Source organism: Myotis myotis, unplaced genomic scaffold (genome assembly GCF_014108235.1).
Source record: "Myotis myotis isolate mMyoMyo1 unplaced genomic scaffold, mMyoMyo1.p scaffold_m19_p_1, whole genome shotgun sequence".
Lineage (NCBI taxonomy): Eukaryota > Metazoa > Chordata > Mammalia > Chiroptera > Vespertilionidae > Myotis > Myotis myotis.
The window spans coordinates 126,938,773-126,959,722 of record NW_023416313.1 but is presented as its reverse complement, the minus strand read 5'-3'; the positions used below and the strand labels follow the sequence as shown (position 1 = coordinate 126,959,722).

The 20,950-nt window shown below is 40.2% G+C and overlaps 1 protein-coding gene across 21 annotated transcripts in view; it reads left to right on the top strand.

The window, feature by feature from the left end:
* The window catches only part of SVIL (supervillin), a 270,513-nt gene that overhangs the window by 192,089 nt on the left and 57,474 nt on the right, over positions 1-20,950 (top strand). For 12 of the 21 annotated variants that reach the window (XM_036351637.1, XM_036351645.1, XM_036351617.1 and 9 more), the window contains 10 exons: positions 2,870-2,950; positions 5,838-6,737; positions 7,148-7,318; positions 7,975-8,009; positions 8,586-8,647; positions 8,915-9,054; positions 10,948-11,043; positions 12,956-13,199; positions 13,659-14,226; positions 15,358-15,583. In XM_036351637.1, the coding sequence (XP_036207530.1) occupies positions 2,870-2,950; positions 5,838-6,737; positions 7,148-7,318; positions 7,975-8,009; positions 8,586-8,647; positions 8,915-9,054; positions 10,948-11,043; positions 12,956-13,199; positions 13,659-14,226; positions 15,358-15,583 (2,523 nt within the window). The remainder of the gene's footprint in view (positions 1-2,869; positions 2,951-5,837; positions 6,738-7,147; positions 7,319-7,974; positions 8,010-8,585; positions 8,648-8,914; positions 9,055-10,947; positions 11,044-12,955; positions 13,200-13,658; positions 14,227-15,357; positions 15,584-20,950) is intronic. The other 9 variants (XM_036351677.1, XM_036351719.1, XM_036351744.1 and 6 more) reach the window with 7 other exon arrangements.

Below are 20,950 nucleotides of genomic sequence, written 5' to 3'. Positions count from 1 at the left end.
TCACCAAGCCATTGTCTGTGATAAAGCACTCTTATACAAAAAGTATTTGAGCCTTAAAATATCTCTGTGATGTAGGCATATTAGTTATTCAGCGGTTCTCAGCCTGTGGGTTGCGACCCCTTCACAGGGGTCGCCTAAGATCATCGGAAAACACATATATAATTACATATTGTTTTTGTGGTTAATCACTATGCTTTAATTATGTTCAATTTGTAACAATGAAATTGGGGGTCACCACAATATGAGGAACCACTGATATAGAGGAAGAAGGTGTAATGGATATCTGTTTTTGAAAACCCTCATGTTAATATAACTCAGTGGTTCTCAACCTTCCTAATGCCACGACCCTTTAATACAGTTCCTCATGTTGTGGTGACCCCCAATTTCATTGTTACAAATTGAACATAATTAAAGCATAGTGATTAATCACAAAACAATATGTAATTATATGTGTGTTTTCCGATGGTCTTAGGTGACCCCTGTGAAAGGGGTCTCAACCCACAGGTTGAGAACCGCTGCTCTATATCCTGTGCTATATTGCATTGTATCCTTTCAAGCTTCACATTATATGCTAAACTATTCTATGTTTATATAAATGTTGAGAAATTAGATTCTTTATAGTTGAAAAAAAATGGCTTCTCATACATCTGAATTGTTTATTGGCTACAGGCTAAATTGCTATAATGCTGAAGATAGGGCAGTGGGGTAATAGGTTTGGATGTAGAAAGACAGGGGGATGTTACTGGAGAAATAGAAGTTCACATTTAATTGTAACAGATTTCAATGGTCACAGCAAAATGTACAGAAGTAAGACCTGGTTGGGGGCAGGGAGTAGGGTCCCAGAGGAAGGAGGAAGGGGGGGAGGGAATGGGAGATATCAACAATAAAAGATATATTTAAAAAATATACAGAAGTGATGGCCAACAGATCCTTGCCTGTCAGTGTGCAAACCAAAACTCAAAGCGATTTTAGAAAACTCAGAGAATTTTATTATAATTATCATTCTATTCTTTGGGGAATTGCTATGACCTAAAATTTGTTTGCATCCTGGTATTGAAGAACTCTTGCAGATAGGTTGACAAGGGTTTGAGCTGGTAAAGATTTTAACTCCAATGTAGAGTTTCCATTGTCCTTTCTGTATTATAGGAGGATACAGGTCAGTACAGCTTTCCTTGCCTATGATTTTTCTCTGAAATATTTTCAGCCTGATTTAATTACAGCCAACCCTTGAACAACATGGTGGTCAGGGGCACGGTGATTAACTTGACTCTCCAAAAAGTCCACTGTAGTTATCCCTTGGTATCTGCAAGGGATTAGTTCCAGGACCATGTTCTGCCCAAAAAAGACCAAAACTCTCAGATGCTCAAGTTCCTTATGTAAAATGGCATTGGACAATGCATACAGTTGGCTCTCCACATCTGTGGCTTATTCACCACATGCATGTGAAACCCAGGGATACAGAGGACCGACTGTATATTTACTGGGGGGAAAAAAACAACCCACATATAAGTGGACCTATGCATTTCAAACCTATGTTATTTAAGGGTTAATTGTACTCTGTCAAATTCAACCTTGCATTATATTCTATTTTGTGTTGAGGAATGACTGCATAAAAAATATATTATCTTGATTAGCATGGTATAAGCCAGTGGTCAGCAAACTCATTAGTCAACAGAGCCAAAGATCAACAGTACAACGATTGAAATTTCTTTTGAGAGCCAAATTTTTTAAACTTAAACTATATAGGTAGTACATTGTTATTAACTTAATTAGGGTACTCCTAAGGCTTAGGAAGAGCCACATGCAAGGGCCCAAAGAGCCACATGTAGCTCATGAGCCACAGTTTGCCGACCACGGGTATAAGCTTTTTAATGAGTGGTTGAGGCCTAATTCACCTTTATTACTTCTCAGAGTTTAGCTCAGTGCCTTGTACATAATAGGAATTCAATAAACATGAATCAATAGACTTGAATTAGTATTGGTCACTGTTGTGTTGGCTGCGTTATTCGGTGATAAGCTATTAAAGATATGATCTTATTGACTTTCTTTTTTATTACTTTATTTGCTCATGACTTAGATGTGGAGTATGAGAGAAACAGATGTGTCAAGAGTGAGTTCAAATTTTTGGCCAGCCACCATGAAGAAGGAATGGCCATTTGCTGAACTAGGGATGCTCCAGTGGAAGTGAGGCTTGGAGAGAAACGAAGAGCTATTCGGACGCTATTTTTATATATAGCTATTTACCAATTTACCTTAACAAAACTTAGGAATGAGATGTTGCCTTATATTTTTAATTCAACTTTTTAGAAGAGAATTGGTATTTGTGGGCAAAATGTGACTATTACAGACCATTAATACTTTCAAATTTCCTGAAAAACACTATATTTGGTGGCTTTAGGTATATTTCAATCTCTTGATTTTAGTAGTGAACCATATGTCCTGGAAATTCCATGACATGAATATAAACCCCATGACAAAATGTGCTTATACATTTTCAAAAGCCAGGATTCTCTTACCAGAAATTAGCCTTTCAGTTTTAAATTATAATCAATTTTCTAAAATTGCTTTAGTTTGAGTTTTGGTTTACACTGACAGGCAAGAACCTATCTATCACTGCGTCCATACATTTTGCTGTGACCACTGAAATCTGTTACAATTAGATGTGAACTTCTGATATCCCCCATCTTTCTACACCCAAACCTATCACCCCACTTCCCTATTCCAGTATTATAGCAATTTATCCCGTAGCCTATAAACAATTAAGATATATTGGACCCCACCTTTTTCCAACTATAAAGAGCCTAATTTCTGTGTATGTGTTGACATTTTAATAGAAATTTTCTGAAGTTTTGTTTTTTGTACATGATAGTACAGGGAAACTCAAACATGAGTGGTTTCTGCAGAAAGATTCCGAAGGGGACACACCTTCACTTATCAACTGGCCTTCCAGGTATACTCCAAATTGAAACTCCTGTCTTTTGTTTCCTGAGTGCTTCTCTCCCTGCTGCCTTGCCTGCTGTTTCTCACATCACCCAGTGCTAATTCTCCTCTTCCTAATGGCAGTGCATTTGAAAATCATGTGTTCAGAAAGAGCTGCTGGAAGTTACTTCCTAATCATTTGCTTTTCTCCTTCAAATGTCCTAATCTCTCCTCTACTAGCATTTCCTTTTGCTCCTCTTTTTGAAACCTTTTTAATATACCTCTTGTTTTTGTCCTCTCTCCTACCTCCCACACTGCCAGTCTACCTGGCACCTCTGGGTTGCTCCCCTCCTGAGGCCAGCTACTCAGCTGGTGTCCCATCTTGTCAACACTCCTTCACCAGCTACTCGGCCTCCTTGTTTTCATGTCTCCTCATCTCTAAACCAATAGTTAATTCTCCGTAGTTAAATAGAGTGCCTGTGGTTTTAAAAGCAGACAAAACCCCCTATCATTTCATTTTTCAGATTGGAGGCAGGGAGAGGCAGAAGGAATAAGAATGAATAAGTCATTGGCAAGACAAAGCACCCATATATTGAGTTTCTAACAGTCTTTGTTCTCAGCTGAGGACAACATTCAGATTGTCTCTATTTAGAAGGACACATTCCACAGGAAAAGTTGAACCACATTTCAGACTTCTTTTGATTAACAAAGCTTGTAAATATAAAAACATCCAACACTAGCTAGTCTGAGAAAAATAACAACTCAGAATCCCTTTTCCCGCAAATTGTTCATCGTAACTGCCCTTCGTGTGTCTTTGTTTTTCTTTAATGAAGTATATATAGATATTCTGAATCTTATGTTGGAAAACATGGAGGTGTTCACATCAAAGTTAGCAGAGTGAATTGGTCATTTAAGGAAATAGTCTCTTCCTAAAGCTATATATCAAAAATAATTATTTTTGATGACTAATCTTAAGTAAATAAAGGTTTTACATTCCCCAAGAAATCACTTTTCCTACTTCAAAGGCATACTTTACTTTTAAAAATTATCCCCAGTTAGTAATCCATTCCTAAGCAGTTAAAATGGTTTCTTGTTTCTCACTATGTGGTATTTCAAAAAATAAAAATAAGAACTAGCTAGGACTATTAAAGCCATTTGTTTTGCAAATATCAAGTTACATACATTTTGTCACTATTCTTTCCCTTTAAAAGATAAAGCACTAAGGCAGGTAAGTGCCTGAGACCACACAACTAGAACCAGCTGAGCCAGGCTTTGAGCAGAGGTCTCCTCGGGCCCCACTGCCAGAGCTCTTGGCTACTTTGTTTCTGCAGTGGTGGAAACAGAAAAGTAGCTTTTATAATGGATTCAAGTTTTGCTGTCAGAAACAACCAGAGTAATCCCTTTTTACATTACTTTTTAACTAACAGCCTAATAGGAATTGCTATTTCAGAGGAGAGAAAATGTTCAGTTTATTAATTCTTTCAACAATTATCTTTTCTCTAATATTCTTCTGAGTGCTACTTAGTGAAGGGTGTCCCAAAATTCACGCAAAAAGTAATTTTGATAGAAAACACAGGTTTATAATTAAAAATTGTAAATTTTTTATTGATTCATAAAGTATATAGTATAGGGTTATGTATGGAATAGCATATCGGGTAAATGGCCTCCATGGCTTTGCTGGCACATACGCACTCTTTTGTTGAAATTTTCCATGACCGTTTTTGCATAAATGTGGCTGAATTTCATTGATACAGCGCTCAATTTCCTCCTTCAAGGCGTGGGTGGTCGTGGGCTTGTTGGCATAAACCTTAGACTTCAAAAAACCCCAAAGAAAAAAGTTCAACAGCGTTAAATCGCATGATTTGGGCAGCCAATTCTGAACACCAAAATGGGAAATTACACGACCAGGAAATGACTCATCCAATAATTGAATTGTTTCTCGGGCTGTATGGCATGTGGCACTGTATGGCATGTGGCACTGTCTTGTTGAAACTACATGTCGTCCACATCCAGATCTTGCAATTTAAGCACAAAAAACTGGATTATCATGTCATGATAGCGATCATCATTAACTGTTATTGCCTGAGCAGCCACATTTTGGTCATGGAAAATTTCAACAAAAGAGTGCGTATGTGCCAGCAAAGCCGGGGAGGCCATTTACCCGATATGTTATTCCATACATAACCCTATACTGTATACTTTATGAATCAATAAAAAATTTACAATTTTTAATTATAAACCTGTGTTTTCTATCAAAATTACTTTTTGCGTGAATTTTGGGACACCCTTTAGTAATGATGACTAAACTGGTGATGTGTTTTCTGAATGAATGAATGCAGCCTGCATTGCATGAATAGCTTGTGAATGTTGAGTTGTGTGCTTGAAAGAGGTGATTATTTGTTTTATCTTAAACTCAGAAATAAAGTAATCATGAATACTCTTACATTTCCAGAAGATGATGAAATCACATTTGGTCAGTAGGTGTAGGTATGCCTGGAAACTACACACAGTCATATGCTAGGCCTGTACATGCAGAAAGCTTACTGTTCACAGCATCAGCCCCATTGTGCCCTTGTGCATACTACTGGTGTGTATTCAGGGATTTTTCTGTGGCTTGTGGGTATCCATTTAGTTAGAAGGCATCCATTCTCTCCCAGGACAGCATCTGACTGCTGAGCTTTACGGGTAGAGTTAGTTTTGCACCACCCTGGAATTTGAATACACATTTGAAAACTCAATTCAAAATCATTCATTTTGCAAGCAGTGGGCTTCTGATATTAACTACCCAAAATGCTTCTCCACAAATTGTTCCCTCCTTGGTTTTATTTCCGTTGACTGGTAATCCATGATGCACGCATGCTTCCTTCCTGTTAAGTAGTTACTGCTCTTTGCAACTTAAACCTTTTTCTTTCTTAAAGAGTTAAAGTTAGAGAAAAATTGGTGAAAGAGGAGAGTGCTCGCAGCAGCCCTGAACTTGCCTCAGAGTCCTTAAGTCACAGGAGACGTCAGCCCATGCCGGGGCATTACCTGTCCTTTCATTCAGAAAACTCGGCCTTCGATAGGGTCACGAGCAAGGCAGCCAGCTCTGCACGACAGCCGATCCGTGGCTATGTCCAACCAGCAGATCCCGTGCACTCTGCCATGCTGGTGACCTCAGAAACCCCAGAAAGTGTGTCTGAGTGCAGCTGGGTGGGATCAGCCACCCAGAATGTCATAAAGCCTCCCGCCCTGAAGGTTCTCGAAGGTGAGAGAAGAGATACCCCCATTCTCCATATTTGTGAATCACAAACAGAAGAGGACGTGCCCCTCACTGAAGCTCTCGAGAAAAGCAGGAAAGCACTATTGGCTTTAGAGGATGGGGGGCTTGAGAGAAGCCACGAGGACACTTCTGGAAATGAGGACTTTGGTAAGCCTGCCGCTCTTGGCACCATCACCTTAGAACATCGGAAGGAGCCAGAAAGTCTTTCACACCCACCTCAAGCTCAGCACCAGTTCACTGAGAGAATGGGCAGGAGTGAAATGGTTTCCTATCTTCAGAGTGAGCCTGTATCCCAAGATGCCAGAGTGGCAGGTCACAAAAAAGAAGCACCTAGAAGGAAGCGCAAGGTCCTCACCCGCTCCCTGTCTGACTACACGGCCCCCCCTCAGCTCCAGGCCCTGAAGAGTAAGCACTCAGCTGCAGAGGGACAGCTGGAGCTGCAGGGTTCCAAAGCTGAGGGGCCCCACTCGGAGCTGAGCGTGCTGGACACCAAGGTCTCTGTCGCCCAGCTCCGAAGTGCATTTCTGGAGTCTGCCAATGCCAGCAAGAAACCTGAATTGTAGGTGATGTTTCAAAAGTCCTCCTGATGTGTCACTTGCACGTCCTTGGCAAAATTATTAATTTCTCAAGTTGTATTGTGTCCTGCATTGAGTCACATTTAAGCTTAGCTCACAAGTGTGCAGGGCAGACCATATAGGACATGGCTCCACAACTACCATTCTGCTTTGCCTACTAACGGGGAGCTGCAGGATTGGGTCTCTGGAATGCTCCATCTCCTTTGCATGCATGGGAACGGGATGTAGCGGGATTTGGTGGTGTCTGTGCCGTGACTCACTGAGATGCATAAACCTTTGCTTTATTTTCTCTCTCTCTCTCTCTCTCTCTCTCTCTCTCTCTCTCTCTCTCTCTCTCTCTCTCTCTCGTCTCCCCGACCCCCTGCTATATCCTCTCTCCTGATGATTCTAAAAGCCAATCACGGCTTGAGAGGTCAACCAAAGGAGTTGGCTTGCCTACCAGTGTGGAACGGGAGAGAGGGTCCCAGAAACCACGGCGCTATTTTTCTCCTGGTGAAAGTAGAAAAACTTCTGAGAGATTTAGAACTCAACCTATAACCTCAGCAGAACGAAAGGAATCAGATAGGTAGGCACATGTCTGTCTAGGAACTTAACTCATACAGGATTTTCATCACAGGGATGGTGCTGATGCTGTTTAAATGGGATGTGGTGATTCCTTAGTTTTTCCATCTAATCAATAAGGGATATTTACTTGGTTTATATAAATGTATTTTTAAAGAATGTTGTCCTTGACAACAGAATCCCAAGATACTGTTTTAAATTGCACTCAAACTATAAGAAGAAAAATTTTTCTTCATTTAATGTTTTTAATTTTTTATGTCCTTGTTAAATTAGAATACAAGTGGAGTATTCACCATATTTTAAAATAGCTGAGGAATATTCATTTTTAAAATGTCTGCCTGCTTGTTTTATTTGAGTTTTATATTATCACTTGATTATCCCTGGAAATGATAAGGTTTGTCTAAAAAATTATCATCAGTCATGTTGAATAAGTCACATTTGCTTCTGGTTTGTCTCCACAAGGTGTCCACTTGGCTGGGCTGTGTGCACATGCACTCCATGGTGTCTGTTAACTGTACATATATATTCACAACTACAATTACTATCAGGATGATATTCTTTAAGAAATTTTAATTGCTTTTTTATTTTTATGATAATTTATATGGACCTTCTACTCCCACCAACTAATTTTTTGCTATTACTTGTTAATGTCTTTCCTAGGTCTACTTCAAATTCAGAAATGCCAACTGCTGAGGGCAAGTATCTGTTTTCCTTTTGCTTCTTTATCATCTCCCCCAGATTAGATTTAAATATGATTTTTGCTTTTTTGAGAATGAGATTATCATGCATACCTATTTCTTACTCTTTTACAGGCATTCTTTCTGTCAATATAACAAAACCTAGTTTGGGTTTTCAGAGGATCTTTCTGTTATCTTTGAGAGAGTTAGAAAATTGATGAGTCAGCAATAATAAAACAACTGATTTGCTCCAAAGAAGTAGGTTTCTTGTTATTGCTGCTACTGCTGTTGAATAATAAGGAAGAGACATTCTTTCCCCTAAAAAACTATTATTAAATCTCAACTTGTCAAATAGAACAATAGAGAATTACTATCCAGACAGAATTTTGTTTGGTTAATTACAATGGAAGTGAGCACCTTTTCACTGACCAGAAAAGGCTCCCTGCAAAGGGGAAATACTGCCAACTGTAATTTTTGGTACTTCCATTCTTATATTCAAAGGGTTTCCAGGTCAGCCTTGAGGAACTTTTTAGAATCTTTACATGCATTTTTTTAATGATGTCTAGTTTTTATTTTATGGCTTTTTACTTACAGATGAAGAAAAGGTAGATGAACGAGCCAAACTGAGTGTTGCTGCCAAGAGGCTGCTTTTCCGGGTAAGATGTGCTGACGCGTTTGAGTAGCAACTGCCCCCCTCCTGAGGGAGGCATCCACTGTGTCCTGCACCTGGGCCCTCTGTGGCTCACCTCTCTTCAGATCCTTGACTGATGCGACCACCCGCTGGCACAGCACAGATGTTCATTTACGATACTGATTCAAAACTCTTGGGTATTTCCCCGGGTAGGGGAACAAGGTAGAAACATTTTGCTGCCCCGATTTCCTTTTCTCGAATTCATGAGGATTCCACAATGTTTCTATCTCAGGAAATGGAAAAGTCATTTGATGAGAAAAATGTTCCGAAGCGAGGTTCGAGAAATGCGGCCGTGGAGCAGAGGCTGCGGCGTCTGCAGGACAGATCCCACACCCAGCCCGTGACCCCCGAGGAGGTGGTCATGGCAGCCACGTGAGTCTCCCTTCTGCCCTTTGGCCTTGGCTGTACTGTCTTCTTTTTAAAAAACATTTGAAGACTAATAAAGAAAACGAGGTGATTGGGAGATGGTTTAGTTAGAAGCCATAGAGAAGTAAGTGTTTAGGAATTTTTCTTACTGGGATCTCTCTGAACCTCATACTGGGATGTGTTATCTATTGTATCTACTAGAAAAACATGAAGAGGAACTTTGTTTAATTTTTTTGTCTCTGCATTTTTTATCTCTTTTACAATGGAAAATTTACAAAATGAAAGTAAATATATTAATATAATGAACCCTATGTACTCATCACCCAGTTTCAACAGTCAGTCATCAACTCCTGCTGTACCTACAGTATATTCCCATCCACTTCCCCTTTTCTCTTGTATTATTTTCAAGCAAACCCAAGATCTCATTTCTCCCATTAATATTTGTGTATATATCTCGAAAAGTGAAGGATTCTTTTTGTTTTTATATAATCAAAAAATTAAAAAATTAATTCGAAGTTTGATAACCCTTTAAACAATATGAAGTAATTTTTGAGCACTGTGTTCTAATATGTTCAGAATGGATTTCCCAAAGTAATTCATTCATTCATTCATTCATTCATTCAGGGATAATCACTTCCATCAAGTAAAAACTTTTATTGGTTGTTGTTTTTTTTGTTGTTGTTGTTATTAATCCTCACCTGAGGATATTTTTCCCATTGATTTTTAAAGAGAGTAGGAGGAATGGAGGAAAGAGGTGAGAGAGAGAAACATCAATGTGAGAGAGACACATTGATTGGTTGCCTCCCTCAGGCGCCTGGCTAGGGTTAGGGATCGAGCTTGCAACCCAGGTACCTGCCCTTGCCTGGGAATTGAACCCTTAATCTTCAGTGCATGGGCTGATGCTCTAACCCAGCCGTGGGCAAACTACGGCCCGCGGACCGGATCCGGCCCGTTTGAAATGAATAAAACTAAAAAAAAAAAAAAAGACCGTACCCTTTTATGTAATGATGTTTACTTTGAATTTATATTAGTTCACACAAACACTCCATCCATGCTTTTGTTCCGGCCCTCCGGTCCAGTTTAAGAACCCATTGTGGCCCTCGAGTCAAAAAGTTTGCCCACCCCTGCTCAAACCAGTGAGCACACTGGCCAGGGCTACTTTTATTAGTTTTTAAAAAATTGTTTTTGTGCTTCTCCTGGACATACACACACACACACACACACACACACACACACACACACACACACTTTTTGAAAAAATGGAGTGCCTCTCACTCCTGTGAACCTGCTGTTTGGTCAGCTGCCTTCACTTCTTTCCTTAGCTATTCCTCAACATTTTGGTATATTTGTGGATAAATACATCCTATACCCATGAGGAACTCTTAGCAAATCAGTTTTTCTTTAATTTAAATTTTATTTTTTTCATATCTGAGTGGCCATATAAACACAAAACACCTACCCATGGAAGCAAAATGGTAAATAAGCAAAAATTATTACCATGTAAGGCTCACTGAGTCTACTTTGATGTGCCCATAGATTATATGAGGACACTGATTCTTTTTAAAAATACAGATTGAGAAAAACATTTTAAAAATGGGTATAATCTACTGATATCCTGGTGGTTGACATTAGCTTTCTTTTAAATTACTTTTTTAAGCCAGGTCATTTCTTCTAAAGATAGCCTATTCTCATTCCATTTACTTTGAGTAGTCTCTATCTGTTATTTCCTAAGTTTGTTATTGCTTTTCAAGTTCTTTAGTGGTTTTCCCAAAGTAATGAATAAATAATTCTTAAAAAAATATTTGATTTCACATTTCTGGATGGAAAACTATGCTTTCCTTAATGCTTCTTTTCTTCTCTCTCCTTATGAATTTTCCTTCTTTGGCAATTGCTTTAAAGTGAACCTCTCCCTGCTTCGTGCTCTGTGGCCACCCACCCTGTATTGACAAGACTTCCTAGTCCCACTGTAGCTAAGAGCACTGTGCAGCCTGCCAGGTACTGGACAGCAATAGCAGCATGTGGCCTGAGGGCTAAGGTGGTAGACTACAGACGAGTCTGAAAATCTTGAATGGCTTTCATTTCTTTGACAATAAGTTAGTGCAATGAGTTGTTCCAGGAATGTTTTGTCATAGTTCAAGACGCTGATAGCTTCATGTAGGCCTGCATGAGGAAACATCTCATCTACCTGCATCTGTGATGTGTTGGAACAAGGATCACACTAATTCACTTATCCATTTGCTTTGTTTCTGTTTTTCATAAACATAGCCATCCCTAAGAAATGTCATTCTTCAATATAAAGTACTAGCACTTAATAAAGATTAATAGAAAATGGGAGGTAATGTGAATGTTGAAATTCTGATAATACTCAGGATTTTTTAAAAAACATGTAGACACAAATAGGTGTTAAAAACAATCCTATCTGTTTCTAATTATAGACAATGCCTTTATATTTGGGAATTAGGATATTAAGAATTTATAGTGTCTGAAAGATGTTTCATTATCATGTTTTAAAATTATGTCCTTAAGGTATGTAAATAGCCCTTCTATTTTGCTATGATGGGCCAAAATACAAAGGCTAAAAATAAGACTAAAAGAAATAAAATGACAGTGCAGAAATAAAGCTGGCACAGCCCAGAACCTGAGGCCTCACTTGGGAAGGAGGTTGAGGTTGCCCTCCCAGTTCACCTGTTGACCTCAGGAAAGACACCAAGACAGGGTGCCTATTGCCATCTTGATTAGTGTTCTGGAACACTGACACTGCTCTTTTGTCTGGGACAACATGTGAAGTGGTAATTAATTGGAGTCAAGGCAGAAGATACTATTTACTGGACTGAGAATTGGGTTTGCCAGTGGCAGAGGGGGCTTGTCTTAAACCTTTAGGGCGTCACCATGGCCATGTAACTGGAAGTCTTCTCTGCCTGAGAGCCAGAGGGACTTACCATTGTCTGAAATTTCCTTCATGTTTCAAGTTACTGGGAATTACAGACTTTTTTTCCGCTGGAGAGTTTTTGTGTTTTTAATCTCTAATGTCTAATTATAAAAATACCCATTCACTATAAAATTTCAGTCAGTACAGAAGTACATAAAGTAGAACACAAGAGCCCTATCAGCCAATGATTTAAACCTATGAGAGAAAGTGCTAGCAGTGGTTCTCAACCTTGGCTGCACATTAGAATCACCTGGGAATCTTTTTAAAATCCTGATTTCTGGGCCTCATCCTCCGGAAATTCTGTTTCTTTGTTACTAATGTTGTGGCCCCACCCCATAACAAAGAAACAGAATTTCCAGAGGATGAGGCCCAGAAATCAGGATTTTAAAAAGATTCCCAGGTGATTCTAATGTACAGCCAAGGTTGAGAAGCACTGTGCTAGAGTGAAGAAGTGAAAGAATCTTAAAATTAAGCCATTTGTGTTTAACAAGTGAAAATCAAAACCCCGTGTTGTGGGTAATGTTGTGGACAGCATGGTTATTCTATTTGCTAATTATTTTAAATGAAAAGACCATCTTCTGAACCACATATCAAGATAAGGTCTAAATATGCCACAGCTGATGCCTTAAGATTCCTTTTAGCCTTATTTATTATTGATACTAACAATACAAGTTTTTTCTCAAAAATAAGGTATGTCCAAGCTGACCTCCATTTCTTAAAACAGGAAATTCAATTTTTAGAGATAATTCAGAGCTAAAAGTCTGCCCTTTGTGAAATTGACAAAGCTAGTGTACCCCAACTACTCTGCTTTTAAGGTCTCCTTTAATCGCCAAACAACTGCCTGCACCTGTCTTAAATGTATCTGGGCAAAAATAAAGCCCTTTTCAAAACTGACACTTGAAAGAAAGTTAACATATAAAATTAGCAGTGGGCTTGTGTCTGTTTTCATTTGTGTTACTGACTTTTTTTCCCTTTCAGATTACAGGCATCTGCTCACCAAAAGGCTTTAGCCAGAGACCAGGCAAATGAGGGCAAAGATTCTGCTGAACAAGGTGAACCTGATTCCTCCACTCTAAGTTTGGCAGAGAAGTTGGCCTTGTTTAACAAATTGTCCCAGCCAGTCTCAAAGGCTATTTCTACCCGAAACAGAATAGACACGAGACAGAGGAGAATGAATGCTCGCTATCAAACTCAGCCGGTAACGCTTGGAGAGGTGGAGCAGGTGGGTACACTGTCATCAAATTCCAGTTTTCTTGTATGTTCTTAAACTATAGGAGCACCGGGTATCTCAGGTTAGTGATATAGTGATATAATATATTCATTATGTCACAGGTGGTGTACCTGTACACTGTGTTACTTGTAGATGACTTGGTAATGACTTCATTCCTAAGAAAGTCACCATGCCAAGTATGTTTCTCTTTACTTGTTTTTGTAATTTAATTGCTGAAATCATCTGGATTGTTCCTGTTTGGGAGAGAAAAATAGGACACCCAGTCTGCTCTTCACCCAGATGATTTGATTAATGAGATGCATTGTGTAACTGTGGCTAGCATTGGTTTCCCACAAGTCAAGCAGTAAAACTGCACCAAATGTAGTATTTCAGTAGGTCAATCCATACATAGGGGTTTATATAGAAATTATTTTTAAATCAGCTTTTCCCTTTTTCACTCTGTCCTCCCAGGTACAAAGTGGAAAGCTCATTCCTTTCTCGCCCACTGTTAACACTTCTGTGTCCACCATCGCATCTACAATCACTCCTATGTACGCAGGGGAACTTCGGACAAAGCCATCCATGGATGACAACACAAGTGTCACTGGCTATAAGTTTCCTTCTTCAATAGAAAATGTAGAGTCTTCGATTAGAAGCACTCTGAAGCCCCAATCCTGTCAGCCTTCAGTAGTGGGCAGTGGGAGCAAAGGTATGTTTAGAGATTATGGAGAGACGGAAAGCAAGAGAGTCTTGACAGGTAGAGATGGTGGTGTTAAAAACGGATCCTTTGAGGAAGCAGAGCCATCCTACCCCATCCTCAATCCAGTCCAGAAAGGAGACAGCCATAAAGAACCTAAATATGATGTTCTGAGAAAAGGAAGCCTAGAGCTACCAAATGCCCCTGTCTCCCACCCTGGCGATGAGGAGTTTTCCACTGCCAAAAGCACCACACAAGGGAACCCAGACTTGAAGGGCAGGCAGCCCTTTGAAGAGAAGGTGGACATGGAGAATGTCACAAAGAGGAAGTTTTCACTGAGAGGTAAGTTGCTACTGCTCCTAAAGTTGGAGAAACTGACTGGGTTTTTAGTTTCTGATGGATTGTTTGCATGTATTTATGATTGTTTCTAATTAAATTATAAAGGCACTTTATAACTAGCTGATTAAAATTTTACTGTGGGTCCTACTCTTCCCCAGACTTTTCTTCCTCTTGAATTTCACTTATTTGGTGGGTTATAAATTTGTCAGCAATAAAAATATCTGAAGCTCTTACACACATCTTGATAAGGGTATTGACATCTTTGGTCATCTTAAAACACACAACACCCTTGTCAACTGCTAGCTCTGTTGGCCCCTTTTATGAGTTGATGACCCCAAATGTCCAGGGCTGGATAAGTGCTGGGGAGCAGGATTTGAACCCAGGCTGTGGATTTCCAGGCTCTTCTTCTGCATTCCTTGTATGTAGGCTAGTAAGCTCTTTTGCAAGGTACTTTCTCTTTTTTTCATTTACATAAAATGATACTAAGTTATAATAGTGGTTTTGGCTTGTGGCTATGGCACATTCAAAAGTACAATCTGGAGGAGTAGAAACTGTTAGGTCACCAAAGGAGGAATACACGAGGCCAGAATGGTGAGGAATTACGAATTTATTCAATCATCTGCACACCAGGTGGCTGAGCCTGGATGGCTCCAGCCCCCAATGACAGGAGTCAGAGGCTTTTAAAGGTTTTTGGCAGGCTTTTTCTGGGCGGAGACTTTTTTATGCATACCCAGAGGGGAGATAACAGAATGTGGTCACCCCAAGTGAAATGTGGTCTAAGCGAAGGGAATGTCCATAGTGAAATGACCTAAAAAGCCAGTTCCCAGGGGAGGGGAATCAATTCAATTGCTCGATCAAACCTAACAGAAACTTTTTGTAGTTTACAGTTAAAGCTAACTTCCTGTGTCTTACACACAGGAAGAGATCAGTTTTTTTCTGTATGGAGTAGCCCACTGGGAAGTTTGGTTTTCTCACAGCATATAGTTGCCACAGATTAGCATAAATTCCAGTGGATTGGGTAGCCGGCTATGTGCCCACAGATTACACTGCAAATGCAGGACTGTTGGGGGGTGAACAGCTGGAAGAATGCTTGCCTGGAGGAGTAAGTGCTGACGTCACTCCTTTCCTTCCCAGTGTCAGAGTTCGGGGAACCCGCTCCTGAGCAGAGCGGCACAGTTGCTGGAAACAGTGTTGTTCAAGCTGCAGCCCCAGTGTCCTGGAAGCAACAAGAGCCTGCAGAGCTACCACAGGAGAAACACTGTAAGAATCCATGTGCGATGTTTGCTGCTGGAGAGAGCAGAATGCCAACAGTGGAGGGCAGCCTTGATTCACCCAGCAAAACCATGTCCATTAAAGAAAGGTAATTAGACTTAATGACTGTAAAGTAATTCTATTAGGGAGGAATTACAACTTACTTTTAAGGAGAGATCTGAGTAATGGGCAAGGGATGAAATCGTGAGTCTAGCTACATAAGGAGATGTGTTGTTATATTAGAATTCTTTGGGGAAGTCAAGAGTGAATTGCAGTGACTCCCTGCCTGCTCGGGTAAGGCTGGATGAGGGCCAGTTCCAGACACATATGAGGAAACCACAGAAACAGACATTTGCTTGCTTCATTTGTTTACAGTTTTATTTTATTTTTTATATTAAATTTTTTGACTAACCAGTGATGGGAACAGAGAGCTTGGCTCTTTCCCTTTCAGATCCAGATGGCATCAAACTTAATGTACTCAGTGTTTGTGACTGTTCATATAAAATCTATATATATAAAAGGCAACCGACCAAAATGACCAGTCACTATGATGTGCACAGCGGCGGCCAGCCGGCCCTATTGGGGTCCTGATTGGCCCACCTCAACCTCCTGTGGCCCCTCCCCCAGCCAGCCCCACCCCTAGTAGCCTACCCCCATCTGGCCTGACCCCATCGGCCCCCATCAGGGTGGGCCAGCCAGACCCCACCTGTGCAAGAATTCGTGCTCCAGGCCTCTAGTATGTATATAAACAAATACATATTTGTATATTTATTTGAGGGAATGAAGATACATTCATTTAAAATGAAGGTAAGTTCATTTAGGAAATCAGTATGTACTGGTATTACTGATTTTTAGGGAGAGGTAGATAGAGAAAAACATCAATGTGAGAGAAACATCAATCAGTTGCCTCCCGCACACTCCCTGACGGGTGACCATACCCAGAACCTGGGTATGTGCCCTGACTGGGAATCCAAATTGCCACCTTTTGGTGTTTGGGACAATGCTCCAACTGAGCTACACTGACCAGGGCCATTTAGAATATAAATTTTTGGGATTAAAATCTAAGTTTTGTTTGTTTTACAGAAAGTAAATTAGATGCCTTTTATGAACTGCTTTTAGAAATTTTGTACCAGCTATGAAAGTTTACATTTGAGTATCAACATCATAACATCATTTAATTCAAAAGGATGGAGGATTGATAGGATAGGATAGGATAGGATATATTTAAATGGGACAGAAACAGAGAATGGGAGCTAAATATTTCAAGTTGTATTTTCCTTGTTAACCTTCAGTTGAATTAAGTAGCAAAAGATGTAATAGTGATAGGAACACTGCAGCAAGAAAGGTCTTGTGTGATGAGCAGAATTGTTTCTACCATCAGTTACTTACAGTTCTGCCTACCCAGACTTCCTTAGTACCTCCTACCACCCGGAAGTGTTCTTGCTCTGTTAGACACTGCTCACTCTTATTTACATAGATATATCCAACTACAATGAAAATTCTTCACTGTTTTTCCAGCTGAGCTTTTGAACAATATTCCTAAAATATTAACTCGATGATGCCATTTTCAACAAATGCATTATTAAGGTTGTTAAATCTTATTTAAAATTCACAATCGATTAGACTTACTAGACTGAGGAGGCACCAGTGAAGGGCTGACGGGATAAACTAAGTGAGAGGACTGATGTCCTGAATATGGGAAACTGTTTGGCCTGAATCCTCTGTGGACACCTGGCTCAAAGAAGTTGGGTTCCAGAGATCCAGCTATTGATAAACGGTTAGGTGAGATGAAAGAGATTTCATTTAAGGATATTAATGAAAATATCACTTACATGCAGTTCTGATGTTCTATAGATCAAATAGCATTTCTGCGGTAAAATTCCAATGGAAAATACTAAGATACTCCTTCTCTCATATTTCCCCATCTTGGACTACATCATCTATCTCTTAGGACTTAGGCCTTTTGGTGAAGTTTTATGTCTATCCATGGTGTGATAATTATTGATTTATTTGCTATTTTTAATAAATTTTAATGTATTTGTATCTTTCTGGAAGCAGTTTGATTCCTACTATAAAACTCTCATTTTAGAAAATTTGAGATGCTATAAAGGTGCAGCTTCTTAACCTAGGCTTTGTGGGTGACTGAGGAGTTCAAGGATGGCTGCAGGGTTTCTGGGAACTGCTGGGAAGGGTGCAATCAACTGTGTGTGCACAGGCACTTTCTGGCAAGTGGGAAACAGAACCTCTCTCAGTCTCCAAGGGTGACCCCAAACTGTTCAGAACCATAACAGTAAGGAACGCTTGTTAAATATCCTGCTATTCAGTTTAATTGTTAAATATACAGGCACACTTCAGATTTATTGTGGGTTTGGTTCCAGACCACTGCCATAAAGCAAGTATCACAGTAGAGCCCTAATTCGTTCACTGGTGGAGGGTCTTGCCTTCAACTTGTAAAGCATGCAATATCTGTGAAGCACATAAAAAACAAAGTGTGCCTGCATGATGTTTGAAAAGGGATGAGGGGCACTTTATTTAGCAGCTGTGTTTATAATAAATTATGCTAATACAAAATATATTGCCAGTGATCCCCCATGATCTGTTTCAGAGAAGGAGGGAGATGGAGAGAGATAGAAACATCAGTGATGAGAGAGAATCATTGATGGGCTGCCTCCTGCCCCCCCCCCCCCCCACTAGGGATGGAGTCTACAATCTGACCATGTGCCCTGACCTGGAGTCAAACCGTGACTCCTGGTTCCTAGATTGACCATCAACCGTTGAGCCGCGCCAGCTGGGCTCCCCCTGATTGTTGTGGTATTTTACTTTTACTTTGCTGAAATGACAAAACTGTATGTCCTTTCAATCCGTTTACTTTCCTCTAAATTGGGTTTATAATCCCTTCTGTTAAAATGAGATAATGAAACTTGACCTATTTAAAATAAGAATGCTATCCATGTAATTTTGGGGGGTTTACTTTTCTTTTTTGAGGTGACAGATAAAATAGAACTTTTAAACCTTATTCTGACTTCCTCTGACTGCCTCATTTGGCCAAAGGAGGGGTTCATTTCCAGTGTCCACAAGAGTCACACAGTGACCAGAACTGACAGCAGGGCTGGACTCCAACTCTTCCACCTCCTCTTTCAGAATATGATTGATGCTCAAGAAGAAACATATATAAAAGTGTCTTTTCTTTTTTCATCTTTTCTGACATCTAGAATGTCAAGTTTGAACCCTAATGAGCATAAAACTTAAATGCAATTTGCTTTGTTTCATACCTGTCCAAATGGTTGGAGAGTAAATTGTTCCTGTTTGGGAACTTCTTTGGAAAAGCATTGCAAATCAAATTATGTTTATGTTATTTAGGGATAAAACCTTTGATACTTCTTTATAAGTACACTAGGCTTTTAGAATCTTATTTCCACTATTACTGAAACAACTGAATCTGAGCTTTTATATTTAGGGAGGAGATTACTAAAAAAGTCAAAGGAGCCATGCCTTCACTTTGGGAAATTGGTAGGATGTGGGGACTTAGTTGAAGAATATTGAAAAACTCGCCCATGCCTCCTGCCAGCATGCAGAATCCTGACTTAGGGGAGCAGTTGGGGTCCCGCTGTGTTCCCCACATGCCCCTCCATCCACCCTGCTGCCTTCCACCCAGCACAGGCTGTGTTCATGCTTCCCCAGCAGATTCTGGGTTCCTCTGGGAGATGTCGCCACTAGAGGGCCCCAGATTATGTAAGAATTAGTGATGAAGGTATTCCCCTTTAACCGTCCTTTTTTGGTCTCTGGCTTTTCCTCATTTAAAAGACATGTTAGTTCACTCCTTCAGCCTGCAAACTAGCCAAGGCCATTGTAAATACCAACCAGTGCTGTCCAGCCCTACCTGAAATCTATAAGGTGCAGTAATTCTCTGAAATGCAGGGACATTTTTAAAGAGGGAAGAACACAGGTTGAAGATTAGGGGCACATGGTTTGTCCCTCCCATGGTATTTTTGCTGAAAAAGTGTGGGCCGTGGCAAGAGGTGTGAACATTTCCCCAGGCGACCTGGCAAGCACATGCTCTGGTGGCCCTGGCCAAGCCTCCGGGTTAATAGGCTAATGCAGAGCCACTCACTAGGTTCTCAGGCTCAGACTAAGCAGATGCCCAGCCTCTCAGCATCACAGCCCTTCAAATAGCACTTGGACTTGGCGGGTGTTGGAGGTGCTGACAGTCCTTTGAATGGCATAGGCCTTCATTTATGTCACGTGTAACACCAGACACTTAGCTCCTCGGCCCTCTCCAGCACACAGTGGTCTGCGGTGAGTCAGAAGGGTTGTGAGACTGAAGGAGGCAAGAAGGCAGTTGGAAAGGTCTTTTGCTCTGCTCTGCTTGTGGAACACCAAATAGGAAATCTAAAGGGACAGAATAATACATTAAAGTGTCAGTGTGTATGACTTTTAAGTTATCCGTCATTTGCATTCCATAGGCTAGGGCTGGGATCAAGTACCATGTGGGCTCAACTGAACCACAGTTTCATCCAGATTATTTTGGTTACTCTGTAGTCTTTGGAAGTCCCTGATGATGGCCCTGCCAGCACATCCAGAAGCAAGGTTTCAGGTTCTTGGAATGGAGGAATCTTTGAAGGCCAACCCGGGATGTAGGGAGAACATTATAAGAAAGCCAGAGGCTGTGCTGCCCCAGAAACCTGAGGGCAAACTGTGTCTGGTCAGCTCATGCGCTAATGCTGTGACACCAGCCTGGCAGAAGGCAGGACATGCCTGGTTTGGAGCCACAGCTCCCTGTCCTATTGACACAGAGTGTGGCTCCTGTCAACCAAACCCTGGGCCTGCATGCATTGTTCCTTTTCTGTCAGATTGGTAATAGCAATATTTAGTTTCTTAGAGGCTGCTATGCAGATCAGCAGATTATAAGGTAGACTAATAAGTGATTAAAGATTACACAACTCATTTTTTTTTCTAAGTCAGTTTTTAATTCCTCAATCAGACACCAGGGAAACCAAATGATTATTTAGATGATGTTGTCATTGCTCCAAGGAATTGGGAGCTTTTTTTTTTGAGAAGGTCCTCAAAAACTGTAATGCATGATTTTTAATAAACCCAATTCCTGAGGATGAATTTCTTATTTTTTTAAATTCTCTCAAATCATTCGAAATCAAATCTAATTGGTTTAAAAGTGTAGATGGCCAAGATGAATTACTACTGGTCTACATCAAGGGTGAAGAGACGAGACCAGTTTGTATGAAAGATGTGAGATGACTGTCTGTCTGCACAGGATGATGAATTAGAAGCACCTCTTTATTTGGCTGTAAAAATACTGGCACATTTACTTTTTGAAAGTCCCATGTATAGATACTTTGAAAACTCTGAAAGCTCTATTGCAGTATGCAAATACTAATTATATCTTTTCATGATTTAATTTTGTTAGATTCTTCTTTTTTATTAGAAAAAGCTGACTCATTGAGGATAATTGGAGAAAAGA